This window comes from Giraffa tippelskirchi, chromosome 6, assembly GCF_054371585.1.
Source record: "Giraffa tippelskirchi isolate mGirTip1 chromosome 6, T2T-mGirTip1v1.2.pri, whole genome shotgun sequence".
Taxonomy (NCBI): Eukaryota; Metazoa; Chordata; class Mammalia; order Artiodactyla; family Giraffidae; genus Giraffa; species Giraffa tippelskirchi.
In genome coordinates, this window is record NC_137280.1 from 113,133,065 (window position 1) to 113,160,048 (window position 26,984).

A 26,984-nucleotide genomic window follows, 5' to 3' on the forward strand; every position below is an offset into this window, starting at 1 on the left:
TCTCTAAATTGTAGTCCAGAAAAGTTATTTTATACTCTTATCAGACACCATCTGTGTTATGATTACCAGATCTTTACCAAAAACTATTCCCTTTTCAATTGCTTGGATTGCTTTATCTTCTACCACAAACTATTTGGCATCTCCTCCCTTACAAAATCTTAAAAGGTAAAACCTTGCTTTACCCATAAATCACCGCCCTGTCTCCTTCCCTTCCAAGATAGTTTGCACAACCAGCCCCTGCTTCTTCCTTAACCTCCTGTTAATTATACTTTCATCTCCACTTACCATCTCTTATGGTCACCCATGACCTCTTTTTTTTAATTTATTTAATTTGGCAGTGCCAGGTCTTAGTTGTGGCATGTGGGATCTAGGTCCCTGACCAGGAATCAAACGTAGGCCCCCTGCATTGAGAGCCTGGAGTCTTAGCCACTGGACCACCAGGGAAGTCCCCCCATGACCTCTTAATTACCACTTTCATTGGCCTCTTACAAAACCTTTTGGAATGTAGAAGTCGCCCAGTTGATATTTGACACAGAGTAATTGTTGCCTTGTTTCCATTCCCACAGGTTGGGTGTCAGAATATGTGAAGAGGTTAAAGAATTCACACTTTATCCTGAAAGCCATTGAGAGCTTTAAACAAGGGAGGCATGTTGGATTAGGATTTTAGAAAGTTGATTTTCTCACTGTGGGGAGACTGGATGGGAGAGGGCAAATAAGAAGTGACATGATGGAGTTGTGTATTGGGAGTGGCCTAGGGATGGTGAGAACCGAAGAATTGATGCTTTTGAACTGTGGTGTTGGAGAAGACTCTTGAGAGTCTCTTGGACTGCAAGGAGATAAACCACTTAATCCTAAAGGAAATCAGTCCTGAATATTCATTGGAAGAACTGATGGTGAAGCTGAAACTCCAATACTTTGGCCACCTCATGCGAAGAAGTGACTCACTGGAAAAGACCCTGATGCTGGGAAAGATTGAAGGCAGGAGGAGAAGGGGACGACAGAGGATGAGATGGTTGGATGGCATCACCGACTCGATGGACATGAGTTTGAGCAAGCTCTGGGAGTTGGTGATGGACAGGGAAGCCTGGCGTGCTGCAGTCCATGGGGTCACAAAGAGTCAGACATGATTGAGCGACTGAACTGAACAGAAGGGATGGAGAGAGGCTAATGAGGGACTGAGCACTATTTAGGAGAAAAACTGGCCAAGACTAGGAGGTTGATTAAATATGGAGGGTCAAGGAGAGTAAGAAATTGAGAATGTGCTTATGTGTGCTTAGTCACTCAGTCATGTCTGACTCTTTGCGACCCCATGGACTGTAGCCTGACAGGCTCCTCTGTCCATGGAGATTCTCCAGGCAAGAATACTGGAGTGGTTTGCCATACCTTCCTCCAGGGGATCTTCCCAACCCAGGGATTGAACCCAGGTCTCTCACATTGCAGGCAGATTCCTTACCAGTTGAACCACCAGGGAAACCCATGAATACTGGAATGGGTAGCTTTTCCCTTCTCCAGGGGATCTTCCTGACCCAGGAATCAAACCAGGATCTCCTGCATTGCAGGTGGATTCTTTACCAGCTGAGTTACCAGTTTCCAAAAACTGAATTTAGGAACAAAGGTAGTCACTGGTGCTATTTCAGTGGGGGAAGATAGTGTCAGAGACAGAAGTAATGCATAAGAGGTGAAGTGGGAAGATCAAATGTAGGCAGCTCTCACAGAATTTGTCAGTGAAAGTATGGGGGGAAAGAGGAACCAGGACTGAGGAAGGGTTATTTAAAGCAGGAGACTTTGTTATGTTTAAATGCTAAAAGCAGAGATTTTAGAGAAAGGTTGAAAATGCACAGAGGAGGGACAATAGAGAAAAATGCCACGGGAGTGGTGGGAGGCATTGGCCTTAGGAGGAAGGATGGGAGCAAAAGTCAGTGCATTCTGACTTCTAGAATGTAGGTTTGAAGACAAGTTATGGGTGTCCCCATGTGATGATATCTGTTCACTCTGTCAGATTGGGGGGAGTGATGAAAGTGATGGGGCCAGAGATCTAATTAGACTGAGAGATTTGAAATGTCTGTTTTAGAGAGCAAGACAGAGTGTAGGAAGACTTAGAAGCCTGTCTCAGCAAACTGAGGGCCCAGGAGAGATTAAGACCAGAATACACTGTGGGAGTAGGCATGAAAAGTTACCAGTCTACCTCCCTCACTGCTGCCCATTGGTTTCTGAAAACAGAGGTCACGTGGGAACATCCAGAGGCTTTCAGCTCCCCAGCCTAGAAGTCAGGGCCTCAACTCAGGGCCCCTGGTGGAACTTCATAATTTCATTTTTCTCTGTTCCTCCATACGATCACATTTAAGTAACACACACAGATCTCTCGACTGTTTCCACACCAGGCATTTGCCTGCCTAAAGTCAGACCAAGACAACTCACATTGGATAGAAAAGTTTTCAACGACCTGCTGTCAATTTTTCAAAGTCCTCTAATTGCTAAGAAGGCAAGTAACTTGACTACCTACCTGTTTCTAGTCTTCCAGAATCATACTGATATGACTCCTGTTTAACTCTGGCTTCATTATCACCCAGGTCCTGGCAGGAGAGTAGATCAAGGTCATATTTGGCCTAGTATGCCATTTTAGACACACAGGACTGCACACATCTGGGTTTGCTCATGTAGTTCTTACCTTCTGGTGCCTATTTCTAAAGAGATCTGTAATTAAAAAGCAAAGTTAGTCGCTTCAGTTGTGTCTGACTCTTTGTGACCCTATGGACCTGTAGCCTGCCAGGCTCCTCTGTCCGTGGGATTCTTCAGGCAAGAATAATGGAGTGGGTTTCCATGCCCTCCTCCAGGGGATCTTCCCAACCCAGGGATCAAACCTGGGTCTCGCCCACGTCGCTGGTAGATTCTTTACCATCTGAGCCCAGGGAAGCCCTTTAAAGAGGTCTGTAGTTAGCAAACAACAACAAGAAACCCACTGTAGCTAATTTAAGGAAAAAACTGATGTGTTGAAAGGCTACAAGGTAGGTCCCAGAATGGAAAGCCAGACCTCAGAAAGGGTGGGGTCCAGGTCTCAGAAAGGGTGGAGTGCAGTTGTAGGATGGGGGTTGTTGCAGGTAGAAGGCACATTCAGATGTCAGGACTCCCGCCTTTGGAGCATAACACAACCAGATTGGGGTTTTTGTGTTTAGTTGCGCCCCATACAGCAGAGGCAGAGCCATTTCTTTTAAAATGGTGCAGAAAAGTGTAAAGAAAATAACCATCATTCACATTCCTACCACTCAAAATAATTAACACGGATATTTTGGCATATTTGCTTCAGGGTTTTTTTCCTGCTTATACTTTGGTTAGAATCACCTAAAATGTTTATATATTTACTGCAAAGAAATCCTTTTATCCTCAACAGATGTGGCTAGTTTCTGGCTGATCTGGGCCCTGGCACCAGCCCCTCCAGCGACCTGCTGGCCTTGAGTCTGATGGGCCAGCCATGAGCCTCTGCTGTTCAGATGGCTTTCCCAGCCTGCACCTCACTCTCAGAAACTTCATCTGTGCTCAGAATAATGGTGGAGGATGATGGTGTGTCCCAGCTCGTCAATGGAGGCCAGGGAGTGTACATCATCATACAAAAACTAATGTGAGAGAGAACAGTTAATTTCACTGTCACTGGGACCATAAAAGGAGAGAGCAGGGCCTGTATAAAATCATCTGGGCGCTGGGACTGGGGTCAACCTCCCATGTATCTTTCCTAACAGCAGCTCATTCATTTATTCACTTATTCAGTCATCCACTCAGAAACCCTCACCAATGCCTACTGTGTCCTTGCTCTTTCGTTAGAGCCCGGGAACGTGGCGAATATGACGGTCCTTGGTCTGGTGAAGCAAAGTCACGAGCAACCAGCAGGACTCCTTAACAGGTGAGACACTCACATGGTGTACAGTGGAAACCAGAGTAGAGTGTGGCCTGCTCTGGCTTGAGGGAGGGGTCTGAGGAGGGGACATTCAAGCTGGGCTTTGGGAAGGGAGCATGCGTACCAGCAGGAGAGGATTTAAAGCCCCTGAGGCATCTTAGTGTGATTCAGGGGCCAAGGGGGCAGGGGGCACATGGCAGCTCCTCTATGCAAGCCTCAGCCAGTCCCCAGTTGCCCCAATGAGGAAGGTATAAACAGTTTTACAGTCAAGAACATAGAAGAAGGATTGTGAGAGAAAAACGACAGCAAGGGGGTGAAAACAGGGCATGTTGGGAAAGAAACATAAACAAAACTTCTGTGGCTGCCAGCCCCGAAAGGACCCCTCCTAGGGACAGAAATCTTCCACTCCCGGTTCATCCAGGAAGTTTTTGGTGGCAGTGGGAGAGGGCTCACCTGGAGCCTGGAAAAAGGGGAAGAGACCAAAGAGGCCACTGTTTGGGCTTTTCGTAAGCATATTCTCTGACTTTGGAGAATTTAGAAGTGGAGACTACAAGGCTATCTTGATTCTCCCATTTTCTCCCTGGGCCTAGCCCCAGTCCTCTCTGAGCTTTAGGTCCTCCAAATAAAAGCCAAAGATAATAAATACCTCAACTCAGGGTGTAGAAGAACAAACAAAACACTGTGGGAGCTGGCCCCTACCTCCTCTCCAACTTTACCCTGCCCAAATTCATTCTTGCCTCTGGGCCTTTGCACATTCTGTTCCTTCCCTCCAGAATGCTCTTCTCCTGACTAGCTCCTTCTCAACACTCAGGTCTCATTAATCTCAATATTGGTTGCCTCTTCTGAAAGTCCTATATAGAGGTGCCCATTCTCTTTCATGGCCCTTATTGTATTTGAAACGGTGTTTTTTGTTTTTTTTTAATTGTTTGTCTCTCCTGGAATGCCTATTTCCTGGTGACAGGAACTTAAGTTTCATTCACTGGAGTCTCCCCAAGGCCTAGAACAGCATTTGGCTTGGGGCAGAAGTACTCAGCCAGTTTTGCTGAATGACAACCCAAGAACCCTACCAGGCCTTGAGGACTCAGGGGCAACTGAACTGCCTTTATCGAGTGTCTATAGACTGTTACACCCTCTGTGCCCAGAGAAGAGCCCTGAAGGTTCTACATGTCAGCATACAGGCTGAGCTCAAAGGACACTGAGCCAGAAAAGGGTGAGAAAACATCCAGTCCTGGGGAGATCCAGCCTCCTCCTTCCAAGGACACTGTGTAGTGTGAGACCCTTGAAAAGATGCTGCCAATTATACCAACTGTTAGTAAAATAACTGCCAATTAATTCATTCCCCAAAATGGCCACCATGGGCCAGGTGTTGTACTTGGTGGCAGGCAGAGCTTTTAATAGGAGGCAACCAGAATGACCACACTTTAAGTGATAGAATTGTAGCACAAGGATAATATAATTTCACTGATTCATAATGTCAAATCTTTATCCAATTTCCTTTTAACTTTGAAATAAATATATTTATAGGAAGCTGCAAAAACATTACAAAAAGGTCTTAAGTACATTTACTTTCCCTCAACAATAACATCTTGTATAAAACCAGAAAATTAAAAAAAAAAAAAAAAAACCAGAAAATTGACATTGGTACCATCCACAGTGATTTTGGCTTATGGATATCAAATTACTCCAGGAGTATTTGTTGAAAAAAATTATTCATTGAATGTTCAAAAATCAGTTGGTTGTACGCATGCAGGTCTATTTCTGGATTCTTTTTTTCTGTCCTATGGATCTGTCTGGCTATCCCTCTCCTGATAAAATGTCTTGATTAATGTGTCTCTACAGGGAAGTCTTAAAATCAGGAAGAGTGGTTCTTCTCATTTCATTCTTCTTTTTAAAAATTGCCTTAGCTACTCTGGTTTCTTGACTTTTTCATATGAAATTTAAAATAAGCATGTCAGTATGTCAAAAAAACCCCAGCTCTGCCAGACTTTAATGGGAATTGCATTAAACCTAGAGATCAATTTGGGAAGAAGTGACAATTTACTATGCTGAGTCTTCCAATCCAAGAATACGACAGGTTTCTCTACTTGTGTAGGTCTTTGCCTTGTTTCATCAGTGTTTTGTAGTTTTCAACATACAAGTCATGTTTTGTTGGATTTATACATTTCATTTTTCTCTCAAGTGACTGTAAATAATATTATCAGGTTTTTATTCTCGAGTTCCACGTGTTCACTGCTAGTAAATGGAAATACAATTAATTTTTGTTTACTTACAGCCTGACAAACCTGACACACTCATTTAGTTCTAGATACTTGTAGATTCTTTGGAACTTTCTACATAGATCTTCATCATATCATCTACAAATAGTGTTAATTTTACTCCATTTCTGCATTCCTAATTTCATTTCCTTTTTCTTGCCTTGTTGTGCTGGCTCAGACTTCCAGTATGATGTTGAATAGAAGTGATGAAAGCCGATATCCTTGCCTGTCCTGATCTCAGGATTGGCAAGCAAGTAGTCTTTCACATCATAAAGGGTGATGTTAGCTATAGCTTTTTAAAGATGACCTTGTCAAGTTTTATTATTTAGAACGAATGTTGAGTTTTGTCCAAAAACATTTTTTTTTGTATCAATTGTTATTATCAGTGGTTTTTTCTTTCCTACAGGCTTTTTGAAATACTGAAAAAGAGCTTAGAGACTTCCCCATCTGACAATTTGCTCAGACTGAGAACTCAGCTTCTACCACTGGTCTAGTTCACTATGCCCCAGTGTGCTCAAGAATGCAACTGGGACCTGCATGTGGCTAAAGAAGCCCAACACAGGAAATGCTGCCCAGAGTGCATATCCACTGCTATAGATTTACAATAGCATAGCCAAGGCGCAGAGAAGCCCTGTGATATAAGCTGATTCTCAACATGGAATTTCCCAAACTTATTTTATCACACGGCAATTTTTGCACAAACCCTATTATGTTTCATAGGACTTTTTCTGAAACACTTAGGGAACCACTCAACTGAGTCTGTCCCCTAATTTGCAAACTATTCAAAGGCTGAAAGACAAGTGCCCTTACCAAGGTCACAGATGGTGACATCTCAGACACAGCAGGAAGGTCTCCTGTCCCCAGCTGGCCGCTCCTGCTCCCAACCATGCTGCTCTGACATATTAACAAGTCAGTAGGCAGCCCTGCAACACCACATGCCATCATGGAGAGGAGGAATGTTCCACCTCACCAGTCTGGTCCCTTTGGTGGCTCTCAGGCCCTTCGTCCCCACTGAGCTCAAGGATGAGCAGCTTAATTCTTGTAGGTTCAGTAGGACCCATGGGTGGGGATGTATGTAACACAGCTGGGCCAGTCATGCTATTCTAGCTCCCTAATGGTAGCACAGGGTTCAGGAGTGGGTGTACAACCTGCTGGTCTAACAAGACTCCAGACCAGAAATCACTAGAATTACTAATAATTCTGATTAGAGAGAATTAGAAAAAAAAATTTTGCATGGAGATGATGCTAAATTAGGACACTGAGCTAGAGCAAACTCTTGAGAGTCTGGAGAAAACTTTTGAGAGTCCCTTGGACTATAAGATCAAACCAGCCAATCCTAAAGGAAATCAGTCCTCAATATTCATTGGAAGGACTGATGCTGAAGCTGAAACTCCAATACTTTGGCAACCTGATGTGAAGAACTGACTCTTTGGAAAAGACCCTGATGCTGGGAAAGATTGAAGGCAGGAGGAGAAGGGGACGACAGAGGATGAGATGGTTGGATGGCATCACCGACTCAATGGACATGAGTTTGAGCAAGCTCTGGGAGTTGGTGATGGACAGGGAAGTCTGGCGTGCTGCAGTCCATGGGGTTGCAAAGAGTCGGATGTGACTGAACTAAACTAAGCTAGAGCTACCAGGAAGCACCATGCAGAACAAAGTTGTAACATGAAGTGAGACCTTGGTTCCTTACAAGACTGAGCCGGATCTAGTCAGGCTGAAGCAAAACCTACCTCCAGGATGTAAATGACAAGACTAGAAGTGCCCTCTTCCTCAAACCGGTGAGATGGAATCTTGTCAGTTGCCAACAGAATCCTACCTAGTTTGCCTGTGAAGCAGACTGGCTCAGAGTTATCACTGGACTGGATCCGCAGACCCCTCTCCATCAACAGATCATTTCCCCTAAGGTTCCAAAGCAAAGAACAATCTTTTCTGCCCCTCTCATCCCAGGCCCCTACCCACTCTCAGACTGATGCCCCCCTGCCCTACTTCCCATTAAAACAGTAAGAACACAGGCAGCCAAGAGCAGCTTGGGCCATACTTGATATACATCATACATTTATTAGTGAATATCCCTCTGAAATCAGCAACAATATTAAAAAAAATAATGATTGCACTACTTGGTCAAGCAGAACTAGCAACTTTCATTTTAAAAAAAGTACAAATCTGTTAAAAATTTCAATCGGTATACACATATATAATACAACATACTAGTTATGTTAAATGCTACAAACCAATGTGAATCCAATGGAATGGAAAAAACCACACATTTAAGCTTTAAGAACCATTTTTTTTCTCTATATATTAGCATTTTCTCAAATACATACATGGGAAAAATGAGGTAACTGTAAAATGTGCAAGGAACAGGGCCCCCCCCAAGTTACATGTTTATATATATATATGTAATTATATATATATATAAGACCTTTCTAACACAGAACACAGGTGCTGGGCCCAGCCAGGGCTGGGGGATGGAGCCCACTGTCATGCCTAGGCCAGAAGTTGGTAAATAAAACAGTAAACAATGACAAGCCCCCACCACAGGAAATCATTGGTAACATGGCATCTATAGCAAGGTCGGCAAATCACAAACATCCTAAATAATTGTCTTATAAATCTTTTTTTTAAGTGATTTTTTTTTTTTAAATGTTGTTTCCCCCCCAATAGCTGCTCACTGGAATCACTGCTGCAGCCGACACACAATCCGTGAGCCCGTTTCCGCCTGCCCCAGGAACTGGAAAGGGTTTTGAAAACCTTTTTTGCGGGTGGGGAAGGGAGAGAGGTTGGAGAGGGTGGTTCTCTGTGTAAAACGTGGGGTTTTCAACACTGCTATAAATATAGAAATGTCACCTGGAGTTATATACAGTAAGACTTTGGGTTCTCCACGGGGTGGGGCCAGGCTGATGGGGCCCCATGGCAGGCTGGGGGGCGGCGGGAAGCCAGGGCCGCTGCTGGAGAACGAGGGTGGTTGGAGCATCCCTGAGGCAGCAGGCGCCAGGGGCTGCCTGCTAGGATGTGCCGGCCCCACACGCGGTTCGTTCAGGGCAGCAACCCCAGCTGGGGGTGAGGAAGAGAAGGAATGGGACCACGAGGGCGAGGGTGGGGAACTCAGCCAGACCCTATGGGGGCTCCTCCAGACCTTGGAGGGCAGGGCTCAAGCTGGGAGGGGGCCCCTGGAGCTGGGTCCGCACCCTCCCTGGACCCAGTCCTCCTGGGACTTCCTTGGAGGAGACACACCCAGGCAGGTGGGAGACAGGTCCTGGCTAGAGGGGGAGAAATGCCCTGAAAAGCGTACGGTCCCGGTAGGCTCTGGGGACGTGTGCAGTACAGTGCATGGCAGTTATCAGCTGAGCACAGACCCCCCCCAACCCCACCCACGACCGCCAGCCACCAGGCCCAGCCCTAGCCGTGCACATGCATGTGGACCAGGCGGTATAGCACGGACCATTCCCTGCCCCCCGGGCACTTGGTCCTGGTTGGTCCCTATACCCCCCGTTAAACCAAAAGAAAAGAGATTGTTTAAAAATCCACACCCTCAGATCCTACACGCAATTTGGGGCCAAATGATCAACAAAAACTGCTGCTCCTCACGTTCATGCAAAACGACAGAAAGGGGAGATCGGGCATGGGTCTGGGCACCATCACTGCCAGGGAGGGCAGCCACCAGCAACGCAGGAAGTCACTCTCCCTGGCCCGGCCCAGGCCCTCTCAGAGGGCCTGTCTGCCCCAGCTCAGAGCCTGCCTCCCACCTGCTTGGGAGGCTGGCTCTGATGCTCCCCAGCCTGGGCTTGGGGCCGGAATGTTGTGCCTGGGCTGAGGGCCCTCTAGGGAGCCAGCCCCACCCTCAAGCAGCCTGGCTGCCTGAGTCTGCCTGGGGTCAAGGCAGAAGGACCCACTTGGGCTTCCTGCCACCATCTGTCCACAGCTGTCAGTGCCACCTGCACAGAGGGCATGCCACTTCAGCGCAAGAGACCAGGCGACCCCAGACAGCTCCCCCCCTTTGCCCATCTTGGGGCCAAAGATCTCCACCGGCCACACTAGGGGAATGGACCCTGGCTCCCAGTGCTGGCAAGAAAAGGAGACAGACCCGAGGGCAAACAGGAGACAGACTGAGTTACAGACGCTCAGGCTGCTCCCTGGTGGGCAGACGGGTGGGCAGACAGGGAAAGGAGTCTTTGGAGCTTGGCAAATGCAGGGGCTTATTGCAGGGGCTTCTCTCGGGCTGACCCTGACACCAGCTCTGGAGAGGCAGGCAGGAATGGCAGGGCAGGCCGGGACCACGCCCTCCCTGGGCCCCCCGAGTTTCCAGAGCTTTGGGCAGGGTTCTCCGGGGCGGCTGTGGGGCCTCACTCAGCCTCCCTGGGCACCTCGGAAGCGTCGGCCCGGCAAATGGGACACGTCCGGTTGGCCTGGGGGAAGCAGCAGCACGTCAAGACTCCACTCTCGCCCAACCCCCATCCCATCTGAGGCTCTTCTGATGCCTGGTGGGGACCTGGCTCCCTGCATGGAGCCAGAACTTCTGGAGGCCAAAGACGACCCAGAGGGAAGCGCTCCAGTCCCCCTCCTCCCTCCTGACACCGGGGGAACACACCTGGGAGCCAACATGGGGACCTTACCTTCAACCACTTGTCGACACACTTGGTGTGGAATTCGTGGTTGCACGGGAGGACCCGGAGCAGCTGGCGCGCCTCGAAATCACTGAAGCAGACCACACACCTAGGAGGAGGGCACAGAGCGTCACCCCGACACTGACGGCAGGGCAGACTCATGGCAGGGCCCAGAGCCCCACCCAGGGAGTCAGCAACCTATCTGTGCTCACAGAGAAGCTGAGGGGAGCGGATGGTGTAAGAGGAGGCCAGGGCACTCACAGTGTCTGCTCTGACTGGTGACTGTCCGGGTGAAAGCGGTATGATGGAAGCTGCTCGATGTCCGCTTTGGTGAGGCCACGGGGTTTGGCATCTCCCAGCCGCTCGGCCAGATTCAGGAGAGCCTGGACGCGGGCAGGAGGGGAGAGTCAGCGGCGGCCAGGACTGGAGGTCCCCCAGGCCCCCACTTCCCAGGACCGGACTCCACGGGACCTCATAATTCTCCATCTCCACGTCATCCACATCAAGATCCAGGCTGATGGTGGGCCCCATTGCTGTTGGTGACATCGGCAGCATCGAGCTAGTGAGAGACAAGCACGTGGGCCCAGGGTCAAGGGCAGTAGGCACAGAGGGCGTGGGGGGGGGTCCCCTGATTCCTGCCATGAAACCAAGCCCAGAACTCTGCACTGTTCACACCAGGAACCCCACTGGGGAGCCTGAGTGTGCAGGTCTGGTCTAGTGGGGATGCTGGGGGGTTGGGGTGGGGGGCTCAAGCAGCCCCGGGACCTCTGTGGGACCCTATTTGGGTCTAACCACTAAAGGCCCCAGGAGAACAGAGCCCCACAGCTCTGGAGCAGCTGTGCAGGTACTTACAGGAAGTAGGGCAGGAAGCTGGGGTAATACGGTGGTGGGGGAGGCGGCGGGGGTGGCGGCGGGAGTGGCTGTTGCAGGCGGTATCTCTGGGTGCTCAGTCTCCGAGGCATCACGTGGGAATATGGCTGCAAGAGGGGGGCCAGGAGCAGGTCAGCCATGGGCCTGTCTCCCCGGTCACCCTGAGCCAGAGCAAGGGTGGCACTCACCACACCGAAGGACAGCTCCTGGTGCAGGGTGTCGTGGGGCAGGTAGTGCATGGGCACGGATGCCGACAGGGTCGGGCCCGGGGCCGAGGTGGAGTAGGTGAAGCTCCCCAGAGGGTGCTGATCCCCCCGGAGATCCATGTCATTGTCGAGGCGCTGCAGGGGCTGGGAGAAGCGGGGTGGTGGTGGGGGATTGGCAGAGTCAGTGATGAGGGGAGTCCCCTGGCCCCTGCCCTGCCCACCATCCCCTGTAGCATCGGACCAGTCGCCGGGACTCACCATGCGTGGGTGCTGTGTCTGCAGGGACACAAACTGCCCGAGAGGCGCCATGTGAGCGGGCTGGGGGTGTGGGGCTGGCGGCGGGGGGTGTAGGATGTAGTGGTCACTGGAGATGAGGTGGGGGTAGGCCTGGTAGGGCACAGGGAGCTGCTGCATGGTACACGCCTGGATCAGCTGCTGAGAAAGAGGGCAGAGGCTGGAGAACATTCTTCTGGGCTCTGGGTTGGGTCTTAGGTTTGTGGGATCAGGGCCAGGGCCCATTCCACCCAGCGAGAAGTCCTCTGGACCATCTAGCCCTGGCCTAGGCCTCCCAGGCAGGACATCTTGCTCTGAAGGCCCACAGTGATGACTGAACCATACAGCAGGCCCTGGGATGCAGGGCCATCCCTGATCTCTGCAATGCCCTTCCACTGAACATGAATACACATACACTTTTCTGGACAAGGCTGTGGCCTGGAGCCAAGAGGACTCTGACAGCCTGGGTGAGGGCTGTTAAGTGCAGTTCAGTTTTGCTATGGGCCCAAGCCCGAGGCCTTTGGCTAGAGGTGGGCCAGGAGGCCTAGGTGGGCACTCACTCACCGGGGGCGGGAGGCAGCAGAGCGGGTAGTGCTGCCCACTGAACATCACGGAGCATGCTGGGAGCTGCTGAGTGCTGCAGCCAGGGATGTGCTGGCCTGTAGGCAAGGGGAAGCCTTGGGTGGTCACCGTGGTGACTGTGTAGGACAGAGGGACAGGTCCCTGGTGCACCTGCAGGAGAGAGACCCAGAACTGTGGGGAGGCCACTTGGCTACCCCAAGGTGAGAAAGTCCCACCGGGCAAGCTCTCTTCCCTTCTCTAGCTGGGGCCTACCCACTGTAGACCTGGCTGCTACCTCCTGCCCCAAGCCCCAGAGAGTCCTCTGGGAACCCAGGAGGGGCTCTCTAGCTCTATCACTCATCCATTGTGTGGCCCCAGGGAAGGTCCTTCCCTTCTCTGGGCTTCAATGTACCAACCTGTACACGAGGGCTAAAGATGCCTCCCCGAATGGAGCAATGAGTTCAGCAAGGTGAAGTCAGGGTATTGCTCCTCTGCTCCTTGGACCGACTTGCCAGAAGCCAGGGTGGCAAAGGCGAAGTGCGGGGGTGGGAGGTTTTGCCTACCTGCTCGTGGAGATCAACCATGAACGGGCTCTGCTGGGAGGCTGGGTGCAGCATTCGGGGGCTCCCGCCGGCAGGAGCCGAGGCTCGGCGCTCTTCTACGGGGAGGTGTGCTGATCGGGGCGGCAGCTGCTGGGAGGGGAAGCGCTCATCCTGGGCAGGCGGGCTGGCCAGGGGGGCCTCGCGGCCGGGGCTGCACCACAGAGAGGAGGCCCCAGTAGCACTGACGGGGGCCGCTCATTCACAGAGCACGGAAGAAGCCAAAGGTCCACTACCCACTGGGGAAGGAAGACAGCTCAGGGCCCTGGGCCCACCGCCCCCGGCCCCTGTGCCCAGCCCAGGCTGATAGCCCCCACGCCAGTGGCTCCAGGATCCACAGGACTGGGAGGTTCCCTCCTACCTTCCCCAGAGCTGGCCCGGGCTGCTGCTGGGTCCTGCAGGGAATCGCCGCTGACCCCCAGGGGCAGAAGGTGCCCACCTAGTCACTGCCAGAGCCCATGGTTGCATCAGGGGTGGCAGAGGGCTGGAGGGGCTGGGCCAGGGCACACGACCCTAGGAGGCAAACCGACAAAGGGACTAAGGCACAGAGAAGCCCAGTCCCTTGCTCCATGAGGAGTCAGGGAGGGAGCATCAAACCTCTGCACTCTGGTTCCAGAAGCCCACTGATGCCCACCCACCACGCCCCTGTGCTCTGGCACTGGGGTTCAGGGCGGACAGACCAGAGAGAGGCTTGGCCTGCAGGGAGTCCAGAGGGCTGGCTAACATGCTTCTAGACCAGGTGGCTCTGGTGTAAGGCTCCCTCCAGATGGGTCTCCAGGGAACCCTGCTGTGTTACAAGGGTCTATAAATACGACCTACAGGTAGTGGGGTTCCTGAGGGGACTCCAGCTTTCTCCCTTCCATCTACTTGGCTCAAGAAGGACTGCACTCCTTCCGCTACTAATATGTGAGAGGTTCTGACTTGGTTCCTGCCCTTGGGGGTTCTCAAGTCGGGAGTCATCCCTCAGTATCCATAGGGCACTGGTTCTAGGACTCCCATGATACCAAAATCTGAGTATGCTTAAATCCCTCATGTGAAATGGTGTGGTATTTGCATATAACCTATACACATCCTCCCCTGGACTTTCTATCATTTCTAGATTACTTATGACACCTAATACAATGTAAATGCTAGGTAAATATGATGTAAATGCTACCTAAAGGGCAAATTCAAGCTTCGCTTTTTGAAACTTGATGGATTTTTTTCCCCAATATTTTCAATCTAGAGTTGGTTACATCTATGGGTGTGAACCCATGGCTAGAGAGGGTCGACTATATACTTTCTTTCCATAATCTGTTACCACAGTGCCCACCCAAGTGAGACTTCACCTACTCTTAAAAGAAGGAACTGTTAGCTCCATTTTGCAGAAGAGAAAACTGAGGCTCAGAGACAGGGAAGGATTTGCTCAAGGTGCCACAGGAAGTGTCAAAGCAGGGAGGTGGGCTGACTACAAGCCTCTTGCTGTACCCTGCTGCCAGCGGGAAAGGGTCCAGGCCAAGAATTTTGGCAGGACACAACGAAGCAATAAAGGAAGTCAACCTCTGATGGACTGGTGGGTCTGGCATGCAGCCAGGCCCTCTGGGGCAGGAGGAAGGGGTTGGAGGGGGTTGTACAAACCTGACCCAACACAGCCGCAAGTGGGAGGTGGGGCTTGCTGAGAGAAAAAGAGGAAGCAAGAACCTAAACCTAAGGGAGGAAGCTGAGTGGGAACGAGGCAGGGCAGGAACTGGGGTCCAGGTGGGGCAAGTTGCAGGGGGGCAGGGGAGCATTAACTCCAGAGGTTGGAATGAGGCCCTGGCAGGGAAAGCTCTGGAATCTGTCAGGCCCTGCAAAGCTAAAGGGCACTTCTTAGTAGGACCAGCCCTTGGCTGTTCCTACTGCTGTTCCTACTGGAGGGACCCCGCCTCCGTAGAACAAAACTCCTATGCTTCCTTCACACACAGCCTCAAGTGCTGCCTCTCTGCTCACACAGTTAGCAATGTGTGTACTGTCCCCTCAACTCCTTGTTCCTCTCCTCTGTGCTGGGCTTTATGTGCATTGACCCTAACTTTCACAATGAGCCTGAAAGGGAGAACTCTTCTCTACCTGCTAAGACAGCACAAGGCCCAAGGCCATGGAAAAGCTGGAATTCACGTTCCTCCCAGCCAGCACTTGGCAGAGGGGTGCACAAGGCCCAGTAGATTGCATCCAGCACAGGGCAGGCCTGATGTGGTAAATGCACCCAGGAGAGCTGATAACATAGGTCTAAGGTCTATGTAATAAGTCTGGCAGCAGTGAAGTTACTGCCAATGATTAAAAATTGGGAGATTACATAAAAATCTGGCCTTTCAGAGTGAGTGAGCGTGAGTATGAGTGTGAGTGTGAGTGTGTGTGTGTGTGTGTGTGTGTGAGTGTGTGTGTGTGTGTGTGTGTGTGTGTGTGTGTGTGTGTGTGTGTGTGTGTGTGTGTGTGTGTGTGTGTGTGTGTGTGTGTGTGTGTGTGTGTGTGTGTGTGTGTGTGTGTGTGTGTGTGTGTGTGTGTGTGTGTGTGTGTGTGTGGTGTCCGGTCCCTCATTCCTGCTTGACTCCCTCACTCTGAGCATGAGCTTTCTCTCCAGGCCACCCTAGACCCATTCCCCACCTGCCCACCACAGGTGACTGGGGTTGTAACCCCCGGTGTGGGCCAAGTGCACATCCTAACACACGTGTACACACATACGCACACAGCCTCGATTCCTGCTGATGATCCAGCCGAGCAAACACAGGCCAAGAGAGACTCAGAGGAAACCCCCAAATAACTGAAACAACAAACTCCTGACCCACCCTTGACTTTTTGGATCAGAATCTTAGGAAGGTTGGGGAACAAGAGTGCCTAGAATTCCACCAGTTTCTATAGCACAGGCAGTGCTTAAGAACCTCTGTTCTAACTACCTTGGAGATCCTGAGAGACCTCAGTCTTGCTGATGGGAAGTTATTAACAAGAACTACAATACTTCCCATGTGCCATCCCAGTTAAGTCCTCATAGCAACCCTCAGAAACAGGGACACTGAGGATGAGATCTCACTGAGAGAAGTGAGATCCAAGGCCGGTCAGCTAGAGTTGAGTGCCCAGGGACATGGCAGTGGCCTCAACTGCTCCTCTCATGCTAGGCTGTCTTGCTGAAGGCCGGGCAATGTCAAGGCTCAGGGGTGAAGAACCACAGAGGCCCAGGCCCATGGGATTCTGCTCTGGCCAGCCTCTTCAAAAACGCCCACAGCGCACGAGAGGGAAGTGGCAAGGAGCTGGGAAATCCAACCACCAGACAGAAGCCCTCTAGCTGTGGCTAATGGTGCCAAAGGTGACAGTGTCAACCCTTGCATTTTACTAACACATGATGCCCTGACCTCTGGCCAGTCTTGGTTGAGGATTGGGCACTTGGCTTCCTCTCTCTGAGCCACAGCTTATTCATCTGTAAAATGGGAACAGGCCAATAATCACCTCCCAGGGGACTGGTAAGGACTCCCCAAAGTCCACTGCAGTGATTTGTAAAGCTCAGGTATCAGCTGAGCTTTACACTATCAGCAAGTCAGATAGGCTCCCTCAGGGAATACCCCAGCTAGCAAGGAGGGGGCCCTGGTTCTTGACTGGGAACAGAGATGGCCCAGGAGGAACTCACCCACTTTACAGTTGAGGAAACTGGGACCCAAAGAAAGGAAGTAACTTACTCCAGACTATAAAGCCAAAGCGGGTCAGAATTAGTCCTGGCTGGTCACCTAGGCCCAAGCTTCTTCAACCCTGACTTGCATTACCATCTACCCTCAAGAATTACCTAATGCCAAATCTCTACTGTGGGCCCTAAAGGAGATCAGGAGAGCTTTCTCTTTCAGGCAGCCTGACGAGCCCTATTGTGGAGAGAAGTAAGTGAGGCCCAAAGTTGAAGCCAGCAACTTGCTCAAGGTCAAACAGCAAAGCCACCACCTAACTGCTCTGCCTTTTACCGCTCGTCCTTCGGGCTGGGCTCTTAATGAGGTCTCTGAAAAAGAGTCCTGAGGGTCCCATCCCTAAATCCAATCTTGCCCAGAAGCAGGGACTGCATCTTGCATCCATCTCCTCCCCCAGGCACTTTCAGTGCCCCAAGCAGCTATGCTCATCCTGGCCGAGGGAGACCCTAACATATAATTTGGGCCTGGCAGCTGTTTGCAGGAACAGGGGCTGTTTTGCAGATAGGCTAAGTGAGGCCCTGAGGACAGGAGCAGACTGAGGCAGGCTGAGAAGCACCCCTCCCTACTCCCTCCCACCAGCTCCCCCAAAAGAGGCCGGCTGGGCCCAGCACTGCCTGGAGGACAAGCAGAGCTACCCAACTGTGATGTCTGGTGGCAGCTGAGGGCAGGACCACCAGGCTCTGAGTTAAGTAACAGTCGTGCACCAGCCCAGACTCCCTAGGTGACCTTGGTCAAGGAAATCTTCCCTTCTGAGACTCAGTTGCCACAACTGTAAAATGGGGTGGAAATCTCTCCTTCCTAGACTCCCAAATAAAGCCACAATAAGCAAGACGCAAGAAACCAAGTGGTCACATTATAGGGGGAGGAAACCAGTGTTCCTAAAGGGCAAGCCCCTCCTCAATGTGGGCCAGGCGCAGGTAGCGGGGTTCGGGGAGCTTCCTCAACCAACCCTCCCTGGGAAAGGGGACAGGCGTGGGGGAGGGGGCCGTGGTACGGATACTCGCCCAGAGTGGGGCCTCCCTCACCCCCTTCTCACTCTTTTGTGCTGTGGTCAGAGGAACATCGGGGACGAGAGGCCAGACTGCGGCGTCGGGGCCAGAGCGCTGTGACTTTAAGAGCCAAGGATCCCGGACCATGTGCTCGGCGTGAGACAAAAGCAACAACAAAGGAAGTGGCGGCGGCAGGGGGAGGGGGCGGCTCCTTCCTCTCCAACCGCAGCGCTCAGCCTCTGGAGAAGGAGACTCGGCCTGGCCTTCGGGGGCGCTGGGGGTGGGGAGGGGTCCCGGATTCTAGACGCCTCGCCGTCCCCACTCCGGACTGCCCGTGATTAACTCCTGCAGAGCCAGCTAGATCACAATACCCAGTCCCAGGGGAAGAGGGGCAGGAGTTCTAGGGATGCAGAAATCGGGAGTTGGGGGCTCAGTCCCCGACTCACCTTCGGCCACACGGTGACTCCTTTGTTCCCGATCTAGAACGGCCAAGCTGGGCAGGGGGCGGAGGTGGGGGTGGGAGTATGCTGCCTGGACCCTTTAAGAGCCCCCGCCCTGCGGAACAATGTGCTCCCTTCCCCACCCTCTAGTCCGGGGTCTGTCCAGATCCTTCCGGGGCCCTCTTTGTTGTCCGTCCGCCGACCGTCTGCCTCGTGAGGCCCACGCGTGGCCAGCCCAGGCCCTTGGGGAGCAGGAGGCAGTGCAGGACGCGGCCGGGTTTGCGCAGCTGCCTGCGGCTGGCCCTTTAAGAACTGTCCGCAGCGGCAGCGAAATGTAACAAACCCCACATTTGATTCACAACATTCGAAGCGGCGGGGTCGCGCGCCGGGCGGGAGGGGGACTCGCGGGGGCGCGCCGGGAGGTTCCGGCAAACAGTAGTCGGCAGCTGCCCGCAAGGGCCCCGCCCCTTGTCAAGAGCTCCTCCCCTCGGGGGTGTCAAGAGCCAATCACCCACCGGGACTCGGCACGTGATTAGTGGGTCGCCATCTTGAAGGCAGATTTTTTTTTTAAAACCTCCTTCTCGTCCCCACCTCCTCACTTAAAGTGACCGCAGCCATCACAAGCAAGGGGCGGGGCCACATGGCCTAAAGATGGAAGACCCTTTAGGTGGGTAAGACAAACTGGCTGCAACTCTAACTTGCTATGCAAACTCTCGAATCACTCATGCTTCTGAGGTTCAGTTTCCCTGCCCGAGAAACAGGTCCCGCCGGGAGAGCCGCAGCCTGGACTTACTGTGTCATGGTCCCCTCCTCGGGACGGGGCGGCGCCTGGGACACTGAAGTGCAATGAACCAGACCTTCGACGGGGCAAGAGCGGCCCCTTAAGCCAGCCTGACTGGTTAGGAAGGCTCTAACAGCCCTGGGCCGGCAACCTCTCCGGAGATGACGTCAGCTCCGAGAGCTACTGCGCCGCGATGACATCATGGCCTGGCCGCCCCGCATCTCTGTTTATACTGCGCGGTGACTTTAAATAGTTGGGCGGGCCTGGCTTGCTCAACGAACCAATAAAGGGCAATCCATGCAAATAAGCTAACGCTTGCCGGGAAGGGGGATTGGCCCGGCGCGCGCTGACGTCACAAACATATTTAACCGCCCCGCCCCTAGCGTGGCCAGGGAAAGGGGCGGGGAACAGTTTGAAGCTAGTGTAGGAGGCGTGAAAAGGAAGTGTTAATCCCTCAGTCCTGTCCGATTTTATGCAAGCTGCTAGACTAGCCCATTAGTCTCCTGGGTCCAAGGAATTCTCCAGGCCACCTGCGCTCTAATTGCTCTAGGCGAGGCATAGGAGAGCTCCTTGCCTAGGCGGATAGTGCAACTAGACCCAATTAAGTGTTTAGTTTTCTACAATATTCCTATGAGACGGATTACTACAACCTGCCCATTTTACAAAGATAAAGAACATCAAGAGGGGCGTCATTCACCCCAGGTCACACTGCTGAGGTGACGCTTGAATCCAAGACAAAGCCTAGCTTCGTTCCCCTTTGCCTCCATGTCTGCCTGGGGACATTATACAAAATGGGGTATTACCTCCATATCGACGGGGGGGGGGGAGAAATCAGTAATATTTAAAATATTCAAGAGCTGGGAACAGGCCGAATATAAAATGCACACATAACCCATAACTAGACTCCTCTAGATGGAGCTGCACTGACACGGGGCTACCTCCGAATCAGCCCTACACGAGATACCAGCACAAATGTTAAAACAGCTGCTAAGCCTGCGCAGTGGGGCTGCTGGGCCTGTGCCTGTGTGTGATTTTCTATGCTTCTTTGGTATATTTCATAATCCCAGATTTCAAAACTGAAAGATACTGAACTGAGGGTAACAGTATCAGTGTTTTTAAAAATAGGATATATTCAGTATCAGAATAGAATGTTTTTGGAAGGCTATACAGGAGACTGATTAATAACTGCCCTCATGGAGAACATGGGGTCGCGAAGAGTTAGACACGACTGAGCGACTTCACTTTCACTTTTCATTTTCATGCACTGGAGAAGGACATGGCAACCCACTCCAGTGTTCTTGCCTGGAGAGTCCCAGGGACGACGGAGCCTGGTGGGCTGCCGTCTATGGGGTCGCAAAGTCGGACACGACTGAAGCGACTTAGCAGCAGCAGCAGCATGGAGAACTGAAGGAGAGCACTGGGCTAGGAGGACAAACTTTTTATTCGATATGCTTTTATATATTTGCTATTAAAAAAAAACACCTATACCGTATAACCTACTGAAAATTCTAGAGAAAATTACTGCAAAACAGTATGTCTTAAGGATTTCCAGCCATTAAAACTTGTGTTCCTTTAGAGGCATCCAATAGAAACAACCCAGAAAGAAGTGTGGGGAACAGACATGCCTATCCGAGTAATGTTTAGAGCAGCAACAATCTGACACCATACTGTGGACGTGCAGCCAAAAACACAAAAACTGAAAATGGCATCCAGGTGCTGTTTGCAGACCTGTAGGGACCAGAGATCAAATTCAGGAGGCATACTACAGATGTTACCTGGAATGCCGAACTCTCTCCATCACAATTCATCTATGGGTGCGTGGGAATAAATGGGGATGCCTTTCTCTAACCATCTCCTTAACAGCAACTCTCCCTTCCCCTAAATCCCTTCCAACCTTTTATTTTTCTCACTCTGTAAAAGCAATCAGAAAATCCCTCCTACACTCAAAGTGCCTACACAGACCAACCCCTGCTTGCCTGTGTAGGGACAGAACCTGCAATGGCTCCCTAATGCCTAGCTTTCAGGGCTGTGCTTAACATGACAAGCTTCCCCCACCAAACTTCGAAGGCTCACTTCTCCCCAGCCTCTCTCCCACAGCCATGGCTGTGCTCCCTCTGGCCTTCCCTGCCTCTCTTTCTTTCTACCAATCCATTCCTCTGCTCTGCCGCTTGAAGCTTGGCTCCCATCTCACCTCTTAAAAGAATCTGTGAAGTCTCTAGCTTGTGCTGAACTTCCCTATCTTTGAATTCAGGCCTAGATGCACCCTGACCTTCACTTCATGCCATTTGATTTGCACACAGCCCTGTCATGATCACTTCATGTCTCACTCAGTAATCTCCTCCTTGCCTGAGAGGATTCAGCATTTTTAAGTGCGCTGACATTCAGCCTTTACTGAGACACCACAGGGGTAATCTCATTTTACAGGTGAGGATGTGAGGCTCAAGGAAGGGAAGTGACTTGCCTGAGGCCACAGTGTGGGAATCCTTACCAGGCTCAGATGGTAAGAATCTGCCTGCAATATAGGAGAACCAGGTTCAACCCTGGGCTGGGAAGATCCCCTGGAGAAGGGAATGGCTACCCACTCCAGTACTCTTGTCTGCAGAATTCCATGAACAGAGGTGGACTACAGTCCATGGTGTCACAAAGAGTTGGACACAACTGAGTGACTAACACTCTGGGCTTCCCTGGTAGCTCAGTTGGTAAAGAATCTGCCTGCAATGCAGGAGACCTGGGTTTGATCCCTGGGTCGGGAAGATGCCCTGGAGAAGGAAATGGCAACCCACTCCAGTATTCTTGCCTGGAGAATCCCAGGGACAGAGGAGCCTGGCAGGCTCCAGTCCATAGGGTCGCAAGAGTCGGACACCACCCCACACAGGAAGTGACTCCAGTTACTACTCCATAATCCACTTACTCCTTTGAAGACACCAGCGCTCTGATTGTGCCATTCTCTCTGCCTAACGTGTCCTCAACATCCCCTACTCACCTCTGGCCAAACTCTGCTCAACCTTAGGGGCTTAGCTCAAAGGGTGCCTGCTCAGAGCCTCTCCTGACCTGTCTCCTGGTTTCTACGATACGCAGCATGCTTGTTATCACACCGCATCAGGACAGCAGAAGGCATCTCATTGGGCTGCTCCTTCTACCCCGAGCAGGGCCTGGCTCACACTGGACGGTGGATGCCCAAGGAAGGAGCTCTGGGTTGCTCTTCCTTGCCCCTGATGCTTCAGGGCCAGGAAATCTTCATCCTGCCTTATCTCACGCGTGACCCTCTGGTTTATGTCCCTGGGATGCCCTCAGCAAATCCCCACAGCCCTCAAGGTTCCTGCCCCCAGGACCAGAGGCCAATAACACGTCTCCCTCTGGCCTGAAAAACTTTCCTGGGCACATGCAAAATCACTCTGCAGCAAGAGAAAAGGAGGCTCAATTTTACCCGATTTCCCAGGGAAGTCAGGAATCTGGACTTTCCTCTCACTGATGAGTCTTCTGCTTTGGAACTCCAGCATGGGCCCATGGCCTATATACCTACTGTGTGCCTCACCCTCATCAACCCACCCCGCCCCCACCCCTCTGAAGGCAGGTTCTGTTAACTTTCATCTTACAGATGAAGGAAATGGCTCAGGAAATGACTCCCCTTGACCCAGTTCCCAGAAGTGTGGCCCAAGGAGCTCTAGAAATGACCAGTGGGGGTGGCTTACTCTTGGCCAAGCACCTCCCATGAAGTTCTGTGGAGAAATTGGAGTTCTGGAGTCTCCTGCATGATCTGGGTAAATCCTACCCTGATCATCTCATTGGTCCTCCCAGTGATCCTAAGAGCTAGGTATCAGTGTGTGCTCCACTTTACAGATGAGGAAGCTCGGGCAAAAGAGGACATGACTCACCCACCATTATATAGCCATCAAGGGGCAAACATGGGGTCACATTTTAAGCTAACATTAAGTTTGGTTCACTCAATGCAAATGCCAACACAGGGTCTCCAAGTGTCCAATAATCAAAAGCACAGATATCCTTGGGGCAAGAGCCTCTCCAGATCACAGACTGGAAGGATGGCAGAGAGGGATTTGAACCCCAGTCCCTTGCATGCAAAGTACTGGATGCTACCTACAGAGCATCCTGGCTTCCATCCCAGGACTCTGCAGGAGATGGTTCCTGCTGGGGCCTCCGCTATTCCACCTGCCTACCTAAGAGCCCGGACAGCTGGCTGCCTCCTTCCCTCCATCAGGGGTCAGAAAGTACTCCACTCCTTTCTTCTAAGACCCCTCAAGCCCTCCTCCAGATGCAGGGCCCAGCAGCCTTCCCAAGTGAAGCTGGCAGAACACAAATTGAGGGACAGTCCAGGAACACAGCACAGCCTGATAAAGCCAGCTCAGGACACAGACCTCCCAGCTACCCCAGAGCATCAGACTTGAGCCTCACACTCCAGGGTAGGGGTTGACAGGCCCCACTCTGCCAAATCCTTGCTGCTTAGGGCAGGCTTGAACACACCTGAGCCCCAAGCTTTCGTTGCCCTAAAAAGGAGAGGCCATTTATGCATATGGGGAAGGGTGGCGTGTCTATAAAGGTGTTCCCAGGTCTGGCTTCAAGGCTGCAGCACTCTGGCCCCAGCTCTGAGTCTTGGTCAGTGATGTGGCCTCTCTCTTCCTCAGTCTCACTTCTGTAAAACCAGGATGATGACAACACTAGTGACAGATGACATTTCCTGAGCACTTAGCGTGTGCAGCACTGCTGTTCATCTCCTATAGGCTACTGAGAAGGCAGGCAGACACTGATGGTTAAGTGCAGTGCCTCAGAAGCCAGCCCACCTAGACTATGAGAAAGCTGCCACCTCTATGAGGCTCACAGTTTGTCCAGTGAAAATAGGGGTGGGTGACTGTGAGTCAACAGTGGCTTCCACTGGGTGCACATCTTCCACGGTCCTGGAAGATACCATGTGCTTGAATGTGTGAGCATTGTGGGTAGGGCACTGGGAGGGGATCCCCTTTCTGACTCCCTCCCTGTTATAGCTGTCATCCGTGGAACCGACAGGGTCTGCAGAAGGAGCGGGTACGGGTCACTACAGCATCCAGAGATGAAAATCAGGGGCTGCAAGAATGTGAGAGCCTGGCAGCTCCCGGGAGATAAGTCCAGCTGAATTCCCCATTTTCCCTCCAACCAAGGCCAGCTTCCTACACCCACATCGTCTTTCTTGCCCCGACCCCATCTCGACTCAGGCTTCACAGCCCTCAGGCAACAGAGTGTGTGACCTTGGGCAAGACACAGACCCTCTGGAGCCCCCGCGCCTTCCTTTACCCTCAAAGCAGTACCCACGCCGCTGGCGTGCACTGGTCTGTTCTTCCGACCCGAGGCAGCCCCAGGGCAAGGTTCGGGTCGCGCTGGATCCCCAGCAGCTGGGACAAGGAGCGCTGGTAAAGTGTTTGGGACACCCCTAAGGAGGCCAAAGCACTGCAGCTCTGTCCCGGACTCCTGGGCTCCAGCTCTAGCCGGGACTCGCCAGGGGTTGCGATCGAAGCATGCGTGGAGCGCAGGGCACTCTGGGACTTGTAGTTCCCAAGGGCTCCCCGTACTGGAACACTAGACAGCGGGCGGAGCGGCTCTGGCCCAGAGTCCCCGGACAGCAAGCTCCCGCCGAGCGCACGCAGCCCGGCGGAGACTGGCCTCGTTGGAGGTCCCTGCGCTACACTGCCAGCCCACTGCCGCCCCCTATCGCTCCATCCTCGTTGGCCCTGCGCCTGGGGCGCACGGCTCAGGGTCCAGGCCGTGCGTTACCTGGGGCCGCGGCGGGGCTCTAACCCCACCGGGCGGCCGGCGCGTTGCTCCCGCTGCAGACCGGGGTCCTGGTCCCGCTGCGGCCCGAGCGCCGCCTGCCGCGGTCCCCCCTTTGGCCCCACGCAGTGGAACGGTCCACAGACCTCTTCACACGGGCGCGCGCTCCCGCGCGCGGGGTCTACAGCAGCTACGTAGCTTCACCCTCGCTCCCGCGCACGTATGGAAGTACCTGGACTGCACCAAGCGCGCGGGAGCGGAGGGTGGAAGGAGGCGGAGCGTGTCTCGGCCACGCCCACTCAGTGTCCGGCCGCAAAGGGCGCGCAAGGGCGAGGCTTACAGGGTCTGGCACCCCAGACGCCCCCTTTGCTACCCGTGTGACCTTGGATGAGTGACTAAATAGGAAAGCTAATACGAGCCCGTGGCCGTTCAAAGAACCTTTGCTTCGCGGACAGTTTGTTCCCCTCCCTCAGCCTCGGAATTTGTGGGTGTGTATGCGCGCGCGCGGGAGGTGTCAATGATCTACATACAAATAGCAAAGACTCTTGAAGTCAGCAGCTCTTGGTTCCACTTTGTGGGTCGTTCTCTGAGCTTCAGTTTCTTCTTCTGTGAAATGGAAATGATGATACCTCCTTCGGGACGTAGGGAGACTCTAGTGACAAGAGAATGCTTCTGTCCATTGCTAGAGCCAGCCTGGACCAAAGAGTCCTGCTCAGGCCTGGGATCCAGAGGGCATCCCCGCCGACTGCGTCCTAGGGTGTAATTAGCCGGCTAGGACTACAACTCCCATCGCGCCCCGCTTCATCAGGGTCGTGCTGGGAGCTGTAGTCCCTGCAGACCTTACTCTCAGAGGCTGCCCTCTTTCCTCAGCCCAGGACTTGACACCTCTGCGGAGGGAGGGCCCGCTGCCTCGAAGCCGACTTACTTTTTAAAGCTTGCATTTGTTGAGTTCTACCCAGTGAGGGAATATTATTAGTGTCCCTGTTTTATAGTTTCGAAAGCTGAAGTATAGCGAGCTGAGGGATTTTTGCTAGCAAGTGACAGGGCTCAGGATTTCTGTCCAGGCCTGGCATCCAGAACCTGCTTTCTACCTCACTCTGAGTTCATCCTTTAGCAAACATGTTGTTTTTTTTTCTTTTTAAATACTAACTACATTAAAGCCTAATTTAGGATATACTTTGTAGCTATGCAGTAAAATAAATCTTATATGTACATTCTTCATAAATGTATACCTCTGTATAACTAAAATCTAATCAAGATCTAGAACATTTTCATCACTCTGGAAAGTTCCCTCTTACCCCCTCCAAGTCAGTTTCCTGCAGTCATAACTATGGATCTGGTTCCTAACACTATAGATTTGTTTTTTGTGTTTAGAACTTCATATCAATGGAATAACTCTCCGTATAAATGCTGTCTTCTTTCATTCTGCATCATGTTTTTTGAGATCCAACCTGTGGTAGGTATCAGTAGTCTTCTTTTTAGCCCCCAGCTTTATTGAAATCTAATTGATGTTGACATATAACATTTTGTAAGTTTAAGGTATACAGTATTATTCGATACATGCATATACTGCAGAACGGTTCCCTAAATAAGGTTAGTTAACAGTCCTTCACCTACATAGTTACCATTTTGTTATTTTGTTGTTGTTTTTTGCTACCTTCAATAGCAACTCTCAAGTATAAGGTAGATACAGTATTATTGACTATAGTCACCTTGCTATACATTAGATCCCCAGAACCTACTCATCTTATGTAACTGAAAGTTTGTATCTTTTGACCAACACTTCCTGGTTTCCCCCACCCGCCGGCTCCTGGCAACCACCATTCTACAATCTGTTTATACGTATTTGACGTAAAAAAAAGTTCTACATATCAATGAGATCATGCAGTACTTGCCTTTCTCTAACTGACTTATTTCACTTAGCATGTGTCCCTGTTTAGCATGAGTTACTTAGCATGTGCCCCTCAGGTCCATCCATGTAGCTACAAATGGCAAGATTTCTTTATTGTTTATGGCTGAGGAATATTCCATTGTGTGTATATGTATATATGTATATACCACAGTTTATTCATTCATC

The 26,984-nt window shown here is 51.6% G+C and overlaps 2 protein-coding genes across 51 annotated transcripts in view; one reads left to right on the forward strand and one right to left on the reverse strand.

The window, feature by feature from the left end:
* Positions 1 to 10,318: 10,318 nt before the first annotated feature.
* On the reverse strand, positions 10,319 to 25,141 carry RNF44 (ring finger protein 44). Of its 50 annotated transcripts, none has more exons than XM_081499187.1 (12): positions 18,376 to 18,740; positions 17,977 to 18,168; positions 13,622 to 13,773; positions 13,225 to 13,350; positions 12,665 to 12,832; positions 12,086 to 12,259; positions 11,810 to 11,971; positions 11,604 to 11,728; positions 11,223 to 11,310; positions 11,013 to 11,134; positions 10,761 to 10,860; positions 10,319 to 10,553 (listed from the first exon to the last, which is right to left on the reverse strand). In XM_081499187.1, the coding sequence occupies exons 4-12, from the start codon at positions 13,276 to 13,278 to the stop codon at positions 10,491 to 10,493; spliced, it is 1,056 nt and encodes a 351-aa protein (XP_081355313.1). In that variant the 5' UTR covers positions 13,279 to 13,350; positions 13,622 to 13,773; positions 17,977 to 18,168; positions 18,376 to 18,740; the 3' UTR covers positions 10,319 to 10,490. The 50 variants fall into 50 exon arrangements, 42 of the variants coding, with proteins under 42 accessions (XP_081355313.1, XP_081355326.1, XP_081355319.1 ...); XM_081499200.1 differs by having other exon boundaries at positions 13,225 to 13,353; XM_081499193.1 differs by having other exon boundaries at positions 17,977 to 18,203.
* CDHR2 (cadherin related family member 2) overlaps positions 18,967 to 26,984 on the forward strand; it is a 59,134-nt gene continuing 51,116 nt past the window's right edge. Inside the window, exon 1 of the mRNA XM_081499147.1 lies at positions 18,967 to 19,036. The gene's annotated coding sequence lies outside the window, so the exon portion shown is untranslated. The remainder of the gene's footprint in view (positions 19,037 to 26,984) is intronic.